The sequence below is a fragment of the Lactuca saligna genome, chromosome 6 (assembly GCF_052625555.1).
Source record: "Lactuca saligna cultivar CGN05327 chromosome 6, ASM5262555v1, whole genome shotgun sequence".
NCBI classification, from domain to species: domain Eukaryota; kingdom Viridiplantae; phylum Streptophyta; class Magnoliopsida; order Asterales; family Asteraceae; genus Lactuca; species Lactuca saligna.
The window spans coordinates 183,736,371-183,749,767 of record NC_136422.1 but is presented as its reverse complement, the minus strand read 5'-3'; the positions used below and the strand labels follow the sequence as shown (position 1 = coordinate 183,749,767).

At 37.1% G+C, this 13,397-nt stretch overlaps 1 protein-coding gene across 1 annotated transcript; it reads right to left on the bottom strand.

Annotated features, from left to right (window-relative positions):
- Window positions 1-4,816: 4,816 nt before the first annotated feature.
- On the bottom strand, window positions 4,817-6,291 carry DGAT3 (diacylglycerol acyltransferase). The gene is made up of 2 exons (XM_078959808.1): window positions 5,748-6,291; window positions 4,817-5,646 (listed from the first exon to the last, which is right to left on the bottom strand). Exons 1-2 carry the CDS (start codon window positions 6,126-6,128, stop codon window positions 5,047-5,049), a joined length of 981 nt encoding a protein of 326 aa, XP_078815934.1. The 5' UTR covers window positions 6,129-6,291; the 3' UTR covers window positions 4,817-5,046.
- Window positions 6,292-13,397: the final 7,106 nt, after the last annotated feature.

The window sequence follows — 13,397 nt, the reverse complement described above, 5'->3', positions numbered from 1 at the left end:
ATTGTCTCTGTGATATTCATCTAGGTTTGCTACTAATCGATATGTTTATGTGCTAGTATGATATGATGTTATGTGCTAGTGACAGTAGGGAAGATAGTCCCCAGATTACCGGTCGATAGGGCCGAAGGGGTACTCATACCCAACCATGCTAGATAGATTATGTGATATGTGTTATGTGGTAGTAGTAGAGGGGTGAAATAGTCCCCAATATCTGGTCGAGAGGACCGAAGGGGAGACCAACACCCATATATGCTAATCAGTATCCGGTCAAGAGGACCGAAGGGGAGGCCAACACCCAGATATGCTAGCCAGTATCTGGTCGAGAGGACCGAAGGGGAGGCCAGCACCCAGGTATGCTAGGCAGTATCCGGTCAAGCGGACCGAAGGGGAGGCCAACACCCAGGTATGCTAGGTAGTATCCGATTGAGAGGACCGAAGGGGCAGATCGGGCACCTAGATATGCCTGACAGTATATGTATGCTATGTGATTGTATGGTATGTGGAACGATGGGGGAACTCACTAAGCTTCGTGCTTATAGTTTACAGTTTTGGTTTCAGGTACCTCTTCAACGAAGGGGAAGGAGCTGGCGCGGTAGCAGCACATCATACACACACGCAATGGTTTTCCGCACTTGAGATATTCTGGGATTGTACTCTGACATGTTACTATTTCATGATTTGGGTTTTCAGACATGATGTATTGATTTACGAAATGATATATTCTTACGTGAATGTTTTTATAATCAGTTAATTAAAATGAAATTTTTTGGACTCGAAAATTGGGACGTTACATTTACATCCCAATTAATATACTAATTGCTCACTGGTTTTTAGATGCTTTGGATTTGAATACATTCAAAATGACTATATACGACAGTTAGTGGAAGAGCGACTACATTTCAGAAGAATAGGAATGGTTTGTAGGTATGATGTGACATCCCCATTTCACGGCCAGAAAAGACCGATGTTTATGCTTTGTTTTAAAATCAGAGTAATCATTTAAAGAAAACTGCTGCAAAATTTGTTCCCAAAACAAAATGTGATAAAGAATTTATCAAAATATTTCTTTAAAGAAATGTATTTTCATTAAATAAAAAAATCTCGGGATGTCATGTTCTGATACATACCAAAAGCATAAACAATACAAAATAGACCTTACAACAGTTATTTATAACTACTGGCCTATAATCCAAAATCTCTCGTTATGCCAGCCAATTTATGCTCTCGTGCCATAACTTGTAATACAAAGAAAACTGAGTGGGTCAGGCTTGGGAGCCTGGTGAGCATATAGGGTTTTCAACCCACAATGTTATATCATATATGTATATATATTAGAACTCACAAACTTATACAATTTCACCATACAAAACAACTCTAATCCCACCCCGTCGATCCTCATAATGACACGATCTAATCTCTCGTATCAAAATTTACCTCCTTACCTGATCCCTACTCATGGATCTAAAATTAACCTCTTGATCTGATCCATACTACCAGATCTAAAACTAATCTCCTCATCTAATCCATACTCCTGGATTTAAACTAATCTCCTAATCTAATCCATACTCCCGGATCTAAAACTGTGCCCAATCCATACTCCCGGACTAGGGATAATTAACTATGTCTTAATCCATACTCCCCGATTAATAACAAGTTTATCTCATTTATTGACAGTATCGTTTTCGAGACCCCTATCGCAATATGTGTCAATGAGTTCTTAGAGTACACCGGTGAACATCAAGTTCACAACACCTACAAGTTGTCAGCCTGCTACTATTCCACTGGACTATCTAGAATAGTCCGTGGTTGTCATCCCTACTCTGCTGAATGACGGGGACCATCGTTTGGGTAAAGGTTTCACTCATTTTTCACCTGTCACCCTCACCTCAAGATCTATATCACCTTTTATCTCATTATCAAACTCATCTTTTATCACACACCAACTATCTCATCTACCCCTGTTCTACCCAACATATTTGTAGATATAAAATACATATACAGTTTAACTCATTTAAAAACTATATAAAACATCCATTCCACACTCATCTCAAATAAACAACAATATATAAACACATAACATGTTTCTCATAGCAAATACTTCATATTTTATGTGTTAGAAGAAAGTGACTACACATTCACTCATAACATATATGTACTACATTAAACCAATACTTGTATTAAAATCGTGTTTATGAAAGGGACTATACACTCACTTGATCAAAAGATGATCGGATAGCACTACGACTCTAAATGTAGTATTCTTCGGTGAAACTGGAAGATCTTTCACACACCGGGCTTCTTGCAAGCAGAGCTTCGGATTGGAAACTCTTTCTTCTCGGGATCTTTGGAGCTTCGGGACTAGCTTCGGGTCTCGGGATGATACCGGGGCTTTGGGGTATAAATTGCATGTAAAACGATGTAATATGGGAGAGAGGAAAGGAATTGAGCAACAAAACTAGTCTGGCCTTCAACTTCTATTTACAGGGCTATTTTCTGTACTAACGTCGTGAGATTATGGTGCTCACGTCGTGAGCTCAGTAGGTCACTGCGTTCGTCATTCATCCACTTGCTTTGGAAGGTGTCCAGTGTGTGCTCACGTCGTGAACATTGTGCTCATGTCGTGAGCTCTGACACAACCTCGAAGTTTGTGTTCCGAACATCAGAAATTCATATCTTTCGCATACGAGCTCCGTTTTCGACGTTCTTTATATTCACGCGTAGGTGAGATTATGCACTACAACTCTCGTTTCGACTCTGTCGGCTAATTTTGAGTTTATTTTTATTATATTATTTTTAGTAGACCGGGATAGGAAAACTCCATTAGAAATCCATAACTCCTTCATCTGACGTCCGTTTTCGTCTGTCTTTTTATCATTGGACTACTATCAATAAGATCTTCAATTCTCGTTTAGATTGTTTCGGCTAAATATCGCTCGATCTCATATTCGAACTTTGAGTTGTATACTGCTAAGTCGAAACTTCGAAAAATCATAACTTCCTTATACGAAGTCAGATTTAGACGTTCTTTTCATGCACGCTCTCGGTTTAACGTATTCTATGACTTTCGTTTAGATCACTAAGGCTAAATATCGCTTTATCGTAAATTTACTATTTACGTCGCAGTGTGTCGTGTCGGTTCTGTCGCGAAACTTTGACAGGTCATAACTTCTTCGTTATAACTCAGATTTCGGCATTATTTATATATCCGGAATCCTTGTCACGACCACTTCAACTTCATTAAGATTATTCATTCTAAATAATATTCTATCAAAAAGTCATTTTTTATGCTCATTGTCTCTAAATTGACTAGCCCTGATCTACGAACATTACATATGAGAGCTCACATCCACAGACTGCTAGTAGGTATCAACTACCGGGGTACCAAACCAACAGATGCAATCCCTTTAGAGAGTTTCAAAAAAAAAGGTCACAGACGTATCGCAACAGATTGACAGTAGGGGGATTGTGGGGCGTTTTTGTGTTGATTTCTGAAGATGTTGATCGTCGGGAAGTCATATTTTATAAAGGTTAAAAGCCATCCATGGACTATGTCATATCGGAAACGACTGGCGAATTTTTTTTTGGGTACAAGTGCAAAGGCCATTTGAACATTATATTATTACTTTAAACAAATCACTTAGGCTTATGTATTTCTTTGGTTTTTTTTTTGTTGATTTTAAGATTTCATTGCATTTTAGATTTTATAAAAACAAAACTTATACAGAAAAAAACAAAACACATTTTATACATAAAAAAAACAAAAAGAAAAATATATTCCGGAATGATTGTCCGGAATCTTACTCTAGTGTTTTGGAGATCTCTCCGGAATGTTATATTCCGAACAAAATGATTAATTTACAAATATATATATATATATATATATATATATATATATATATATATATATATATATATATATATATATATATATCAATTTTTTCAAATAATTCATTTATAAGGATTATTTTACTCAATTTTCCATATATATAACTTAGTATTGTTATCAACGTTATATCAATTGATAGTTATTAAGAATGATATTTTAGAGCATAGTGATTACAAAGAGTTGGTGACCAATTTTTCGTCTAAAATTGTGTGGAGAGCTGCAATCATGTAACCATGTATATATCATACTATGTATGGTTCTTTTATCTCGATGAGTTTAATAATATTTTTCGGACATGTAGTACTAACGTGTTTTGTTTATATATAGAAAAATTATATTTAAGTGTCCATTTTTTTGTCAGAGCCCTCAAGATCAGCGACTCTTACCACAAACAGATCAATGACTCTTACCACAAACACATGATAATATGAAGTACTTCTCACACTAACTAAGACACAAACTACGGTCGTGTAAAACAAAAAGAATCGAAAGAGAAAGAAAGATAGCACATCATTGAAGGGGAGTAATGCAGACCACGTAAGGTCATGATCATGGCTCCAACTCAGCACAACGCCACCCATGGTGTGTACAATCATGCCCTCTGCATCCTGCAATTCATTGCCACTTCACCTTCATGAAGAAGGCATAGTTGGCCCAAGACCACCAGACGTGGCCCCATACGTAGCATCATGACGTAAAAGGTATATCCAAGATAACAATTCCATGATCAGCCATATTATTGTTACTAGGTCATTTAACCACCTAATCAATCGCAGTTTATTTAACTTTAGTATTGAAAATTCTTCAACTTATAAATAAACCATCTCCACAGTTCTTTACATCAAACCATCTTCACTGGAAATTGTTTGCCAAACCCAAACATCGTCAAAACCATGTAATCACCGTCTCACCACTGTTGATATTAGTTAATTGAAACCATTAACATGTCTAGAGAGATTCGATAATATTCTGTAAAATACAATTTGCAACTTGCTCTATATATATATTTTTACTAGTACCCAATCATAATCAACCAAAAACAACCCATATCTTATCTACACAAGTTACCAAAATCTAATCCAACAAACATTTACATTTGGAATTGATCCATTTCCAATCGTATAAAGCTGGAATCTGTACGTACGTACGTATATGTGGAATCAAACACCATACATCGCCGGAACCATATCAGAACCACATCTCTGACTGCCACCAAAGAAATTACTCACAATCGAATCAACATCCTCCGCTCCAACTCCGATGCACACCGGACCCCCATTGCCTACCCTCACATTCGGAGCATCTCTGCACTTACCCATACACTTGCAACCCACCACCGCCGCTTCTCCGCCTCCTACCGCCTTCTGAAAATTCTCCAGCAACATTTCAGCTCCAGATTTCTTGCACTTCCCACCCATGCAAACCTCTATCTTGTTAATTCCCTCATCAACACTAACCAATACGTCGCAAGGAATCAAGCCTGGGATTTCCGTGATACTCAAAGATGGTGATGGTGATGGTGTTACTTCTTGATGGATGACTTTTGGGGTTGTTACCGTTTTGAGCTGCTTCATATCAACCATGTTCTCACAGTCAGATTCTGAAGAACAAGAACTCTCCGACGAAGACGACGACTCATTGCAAACCATCATCATCTTGGCAGCTTTCTTCTTCGCCTTCTCTTCTTTCTTCATCCTCTTCGATTCCATCTCCTCTGCTTTTAGCTTCTGTAATTGTCCAAGTAACACCTCTGTTGCTTCCTGCAAAATCACAAAATATTCAGCATAAATTCTTCTATAAAAACCAGATCAGCTGAATCTTGATAATATTAACAAGAGAAAATTAGGGAAACTGATCATACCGAGATCATCTGTCCCTTAACTTGGTGATCCAACCCATCATCAGGATTCAAACCGAAGCCCATATCAGAGAAAGTAGACAAATTCTTTGACAAACCCTTGAGCAGTTTCAGTTTCTTCTTCATATCTTTCTTCTTTGAAGCAATATCTTTCTCCTTTACAGCCATCAACGGCCCGTTATAATATTGTAAGTGGCTCTTGTCGGAAAACTCATCAAAACCCACGGAAGCAACAAGGGACTTCACATTGAATGATTGTTTAAGACAGAAAGATCTGGCCGGTTTCATCTTCGGAAAAGAGTGCAAGTGCAGGGAGTTGAAGGCATCACCACTGCTCGAAGAGAAGCACGGAGCCTGACGGAGTACAACGCCGGCGACCTCCATCGATATTACTACTACTACAAGAAGTATGTGGTATCGATCGGCTTTTAATTAAAAGAAAAAAGACCCAAACAACGAACCTAAAAAGCGAAACGTAGAAGAAAGAATGGAAGATGTGGAAGGGTTTGTGGGATTCGGATGAATTGAATTGAATTTGTGACGCACCAAAGAACGTGGCGTGGAAGCGGTGGATTTTCTAGTGTTTGACGGTGAAGGTGCTTTAATCTGGGTCGTTGGATGGTCATCTGGATATACGTACGCCGTTGGATATGACGTGGCAAATGATCGCCGCCTAGCACTCGTACGCTTGCGACGGTTATCAGTTTGCCATGCTCTTTAGCTTTCTTGGCATACGCGCTTTTATGATCTCTGCCATAGGATTTGACCACTTTCTTCTTATTCCTTACGTGGACTGCCACGCAGACTGCTTAGTCATCACCTTTTGACAGATATTACCCTTCTTCGAATATTCGCATATATCGTCTACACTACAAATATCAAAATTAGTTTATTTATCTTATTAGTTTTACGATTAACTACATCAATATTATTATAAATATATACAAATACAAAATTACTCTAGCAAAATATATATATATATATATATATATATATATATATATATATATATATATATATATATATATATATATATATATATAAACCGAAGAGGATATCATTTCTGAGTTCCTTGAAGCACTAGAAGTCGATCCACCTAAGTCCGAACCAAAGCCGAAGAAATCCAAATTCGAAGAAAGTAAACCTGTTGAAACACTGAAACCACGACGTGGAGATCCAATTTCCTTCCCGAGCCAATATCCATCCACTGGAGCAGGAGCATCTGAAATTTATGCAACAAGTGAAAGGTATTCCAATAAACACCCCTTTCATCGATTCGTTATCTAAAGTTCCTGAGTGTGCCAAGTTTTTGCAAGATTTAATCACTACTCGCCAACAACTAGAGAAGGATTCCAAGGTATTTCTAAGTGAGCAGAGTTCTAAAGTAATTATGGGAGAATTACCAAAGAAGATGGGAGATACTAGATTTCTCACGCTTCCATGTGAATTTGGGAATAATTTGAAGACTTATGCTTTAGCTGATTCTGGGGATTAGCATAAATCTAATGCCTTACTTATTCTATCAAAAGCTTAATATTCCAAGGTTACAGGCTACAAGAATGACAATTCACATGTCCAATCGTTCAGTGACATATTCAGGAGGCATTGTAGAAGATATTTTTAGTTAAAATTGGAAAATTCGTTTTTCCAATTGATTTTGTCATAATGGACATGAAAGAAGACAATAATGTTCCAATCATCTTTGGTCACCCTCTACTTAATACTGCTAGAGCCTTGGTTGATATTCGTGAATCCAAGCTTACCTTAAGAGTGGGAGATGATGAAGCTACTTTTAGAGTAGAAGATGGCTACCAAGTCGATGAAGAGAATAAACTTGAAGAATTAGAAAAGCTTATGAATGAAAAAATTTGTCAAGTCAACCACACCAAACCAAGAGATTCTGTTCCTATGGTCTTTGAAGTTATTGCTTATACCACTCCACATCTTGGGTGAGTGAAGATAGTGAAAAATTGTTGTCCAGTGATGAAGAGGATCTTACTTCTAAATTAAAGAGTTTAATTGAGGAAAAGAGGATGGTGCCCGTGGAGCTTAAAAATGAAGAAGTTAAACATGTGGAAAACAAGGGAGTTAAAAGAAAGTTCAAAGAAGGAGATGTAAAGGGTAAAAAAGAAATTTCCAAAAAGGCGTATCTTCGACGAGTTCAAGCGTATAAAAGGAAATGGAAGGAGAAAATGTGCAATTTGTGATGGATACTCAAACTAATTCAGCGTAAGGTGGCACGGAGTCCGGATCAAGACTCCAACAAAAAGAAGCGCTTCTCGGGAGACAACCCGATCTTGGTTTGAATTTATTTTCGTTTTTGAACTTAGTTTAATTTTTGCATTTTAGTTGAGTTGTGGGATAATTAATCATCTAATTGTTTTAATTACTGTAACGCCCGTAGATCCGGACTAGTAAATTTAGAGACAATGAACATTAAAAATGAGTTTTTGATGGAAGATTATTTAGAATGATTAATATTTTCCAAGTGTTACTATATGTTACAAGGGTTCCGTACATATAAAGAACTCCGAAATCCGAGTTATAACAAATAAGTTATGGCCCGTCGAAGCTTTATGACAAAACCGGCACGATACCGGGAGACGTAAATAGTGAATTTTTGATAAAGGAATTTTTAGCCTTAGTGATCTAAACAAAAGTTGTAGTATACGTTAAACTGAGAACATACAAAAAAAAACGCCCAAATCTAACTTCGTATGAGGAAGTTATAAATTTTCTAAGATTTGGCTTAGCAGTGCACAACCCAAAACTCGAATTTTAGATCAATCGGTTTTTGGCCTATGCGACCTAAATGAGAATTGAATATCTCATTAATAGAATCTCAACGGTAAAAGACAGATGAAAACGGAGTCTGTATGTAGAAGTTATGAATTTTATGCGGATATTTAACAATATAATCTCCTCGTACTGTTAAATTTAAGATCGGTCAAGAATTAGCCGACAGAGTCAAAATGAAAGTTGTAGATTTTATTTTTACCTACGCGTGGATATAAAGAACGTCAAAAACAGAGCTCGTATGTGAAAGTTACAAAATTTAGAAGTCGGAAGTGTGTTGTGTAAAAATGGGTGACATGGCACAATCTTGGCCATTGCTTTCTCCCCAAGTCTTGCCACCAGATGGTGACATGTGGCACCAAGTTCAGCCATATTTCACCCTATAAATAGAACATCTCTTACTCTCATTTTCTTCACACATTTCCTATTCTTTCTTCTCTTTACTCTTTCTTTAGAACCTCTCTCCAGCCCCAAAACCCCCGAAAAGCCTAGGGAACCTCCCTAGCACGAGGCGGAAGCCTAGGGAACCTCCCTAGCACGAGGAGGAAGCACAGAAGTGCTCTACGGCTCCAAAAAGAAGAGATTTTCGGCTTGAGAACGTTGCTCCAAGTGAAGTCCGATTTTTTATAAAATCCGCTGTAAGTGAGCTACGCCTACGCTATTTTTAACATACATTTTATTTAATTATAGTAACGCTATTAGGAACTTATAATAAGTATTTGGGCTAATATTATGGGTTATATAATTATTGTTTAACACTTATATAATAGTAATAATGGATAGACTATTAGTTAGTCTCGGTGAATGATAGACTAAACCCAAGTGGTAATAATACTAGGTTTTGCTGAAGAAAATTGTTTCAAGAGTAACGAAGCGTTCTCTAAGTTCAGTATCACCACCTTTTCAAGTGAGTGCATAGTTACTATCATCTTACACATAAATATGATGTATTTTATATAAATTACGTGCTATGTGTGCATACTATCTGAATACTTGCTGTCTATGTTTGATGAATGATTTTATACATGTTTTAAAATGATTTAAACTGTATATGTGTTTTATATCTACAAATATGTTGAGTATGACATGGGTAGATGAATAATGAGAGATAAAAGATAATGTGAGTAAACATTGGCAGCTATAGACTTAGTGCCTAATAAATAATATTCGCAACTATGGACTTAGTGCCTATTGGACAAACACCGGTAGCTATGGACTTAGTACCTATTAGGTAAACACGGGTGGATATGGACTTAGTACTTGTTAGGTGTTGGTAGCTACGGACTTAGTACCTGGTAGCTATGGACTTAGTACCTGGTAGCTATGGACTTAGTACCTACACTGGTAGCTATAGATTTAGTACCTGATAAATGAACTATAGCAAGTATGGCTTTAGTGCATTGGCAGCTATGTAATTAGTGCCTGTCTATAAACCCTGGAAGCAAGGGACTTCGAAATGAACGAATGCATGATAGATGACTCTTAGGGTAGACCCTTAAGAGGAAGATAATGGGGATGGGTAATTGGGTTGATTGTTTGATGGTTAAAGATAATAATTATATTATTGTGGGTTGAAAACCCTATATACTCACCAGGTTTACCAACCTGACCCACTCAATTTATTTATATCACAGATGTTGATATGAAGTCACATTACACTGAGAGATTAAGGAGATATAAATCACTAGTGATAATGAATGTATGTTCTGTTTATGCTTATGTTTCTGTATTGACGATGACATTCCAAATGTTTTAAAATGAATAAAAAATACTTTTATTCGGAAATTTCTTGATAACATATTTATCATGTTTTACTGGGAACAAATTCCGCAACATTTTTATTAAAAGATGTACTCTGATTTTTATAAAGCATAAACAAAAAAAAGTATTTTCTGGCCCTAAAAATGGGGATGTCACAGTTGGTATCAGAACATTAGTTTAAGCGAACTAGGAATATATGAATTTATTTCTAGACTTAAACTTAGAATGCTAAGCAATGATTGTGAGGAATGTGTCTTAGGTAATACACCTGGATAGGCACAAACACTAGCTTATTTAGGGAAAATGCCTAACATGCTTTTATGTGATAAATGATTTATGATGCTAAATGTATGATCAGATCTATCGTCTGTTGCCGACCGGATTTGGAAACTTTACGTGTTCACACTTCTAAACGTTTAATTACGGTATTAGAATTGACATGTAACTTTTCAGAGTAATAGGGAGATTTACACATCGATCGTAAATAAAATCTTTCTTATCTTAATTCTCGTCATTACACACTGAATGTTTGAATCAGTGTGTAGATCAAAATGGCAAGAACCTAAAGTGGAGTCGGGAACGCAAATGGAAATTGGAATCAACAACCCCTAGTGATTGAACAAATACATGTTGTAGTAGAAGTTGCACCTGAACCAATCACCATGGCTGGAGTACAAGCCATGATTCATGTAACACCCCAATTCTCAGGTATTCTTAAATAATATTTGTTGGGTTAAGCTTTACTCGACGAGTTGGCTGACCTACTTGTCGAGTAGCAGCGGGATGGGATCGCATGTTAAGTGACCTACTCGACAAGTCCATGTTGGGACTCGACGAGTAGGAGCTAGCAGTGGAAACCCTAAATCCCGGGGTTTTCACCTCTATTTAAAGGAGCCTTAGCCTCCTTTGAGCTCTTTACAGTCTTGAGAGCCCCCTTAAAACCCTACTTTGTGTGTGTGCCTTGGTGTGGTGTTGAAGCTTCGAAAAGAGGATCTTGGAGAAGAAAGCTAGGAGTGCAAAGGAATTGAAGCAAGGAAGGAGTGGGAGACCGGATTTACCTCAGCTAGCATCCTTTGGAGATATCAAAGTGCCATTTCTACTTCCCTTTTCCCTTTTGTTTAGTTCTAGGGTTTTTTATGAATTTTCAAGTTGGTATGTTGAGCTATGGGCTAGATCTGAAGTTGTAACTTCAGATATGGACCCTCCTTGGATTCTAGAAGCATAAAGTTACATCCTTGGTGGTGATTAAGGTCCCTCTTGAGCATGAAGTTCCATTAAGACCTTAGAATAGACATTTGGAGCCTTTAAGGACATGCATGCACGTAAAGTTTGCAACTTTACATGATAAGCATGCCCTAGAAGCTTGGATCTATGAATTGGAGCCGCTGCATGGCTCAAAACAAGTCTGTATGGAAAGAGGACTGAATGGACTCGGCGAGTTGCAAAGTTGACTCGGCAAGTGTGACAACCTGATATTTCGATTCTATGTAATGACCTAAAAAGCCAAGTATTGTAACCATTTTTGAAAATAATGAAATTAACTTTGGAAATAAAATGTACAAAAGTCTCTATTTTGTTACCTACCATGTTAGATATCATTAAACCGTGAGCGTACATAAAAAGAACATCCAAATCTGACTTCGTAAGAGGAAGTTATGATTTTTCCAAGATAGGTATAGCGGTAGACAGCTAAAAACTCGAAACAAAGAGCGAGCGACTTTTGGCTGGAATGACCTAAATGAGAATCGAAGGTCTCGACAATGGTATTTCAACGGTACAAAGTCTGGCAAAAACAGACATCGGATAAAGAAGTTATGGATTTCTAACGAACTTTTCCTACCCCGACCTTTTAAAAATAAATAATAAAAATAATTTCAAAATTTGCCGACGGAGTCTAAACGAAAGTTGTAGAGCGTAGTCTCACCTACGCGTGGATATAAAGAACGTCGAAAACGGAGTTCGTATGAAGAATATATGAATTTTTGAAATTTACTAAATAATTAAAATCTAAATTTAAATAAAAATCCGGTATTATCCAAAGGAGGAGTCACCGGGCCAATCTGAGTTACGCCCAGCGTACTCGAGGACTAGGCCTCAGAACGTCCACGTTGCCCCTCTACACCCCTATGTCTTGTCCCGTCCAAAGTCCAGCAGTCGAGGATGCGGTCATGCATGACGCACGGGTACGCCCCGCGTAACCCCATACGCCCAGCATACCGAGGCGGTTCCCAGCCCTTATAAAAGGGATACGAGGGTTCCGGGTAAATTGCTCATTTTCTCTCATTTCTCTTGCGTTTTTACTTCTTTTTGCGCGCAAGTAATATCCCGAAGCCCCGGTTTCCATACCCAATCCCCGAAGGAAGTTTACGCTCCCAAGAATCCCAAGAAAATCCGCTTTCTCAAGTCAAAGTTCTGCTCGGTTTTCGTCTCACCTTCTTCGATCTATCAAGTGAATTCATACCCCTATAAACTACGCTTTTAAATGTTTGATAAATGCTTTTTATACACTTTTAGGGGGGGGGGGGGGGGGGAATGCAAGTAAACACACGGTTATATGTGTGGAACCTAAAGTTTCACTATATAAACTTTTTATCTAGTAATCATATGTGATTCATAACTACTACATGAGAACTTTCGTATGCAATATATATTCTCGATAACATCTTGTCTTTTGGAAATAAAACGTGTTTATATATATATATATATATATATATATATATATATATATATATATATATATATATATATATATATATATATATATATAAATCAAACACTTTATTTATACTTTAAGTATATGTGATCATTTATGTCACTTTAAATGAATATACTTTACATAACAAGTGAGGATTACACTAGGGTTTACTATATGAACGAAACACACTTTGAAAAACTATAATAGGTATAGTTTACGAGAAAATCATGAACATTTACATACTAGAAACACTTTATCAAAGAGATATTTTCATATGCAAGAACAAACAGACATTTTCATACGTAAATATGTTTTATACTAAGTTTTGTGAGACATTTGACGTACTTTCGAGTATGCATTTTAAGTCCTGTATTATATACCATAATCCCTAGTAGGGGGCG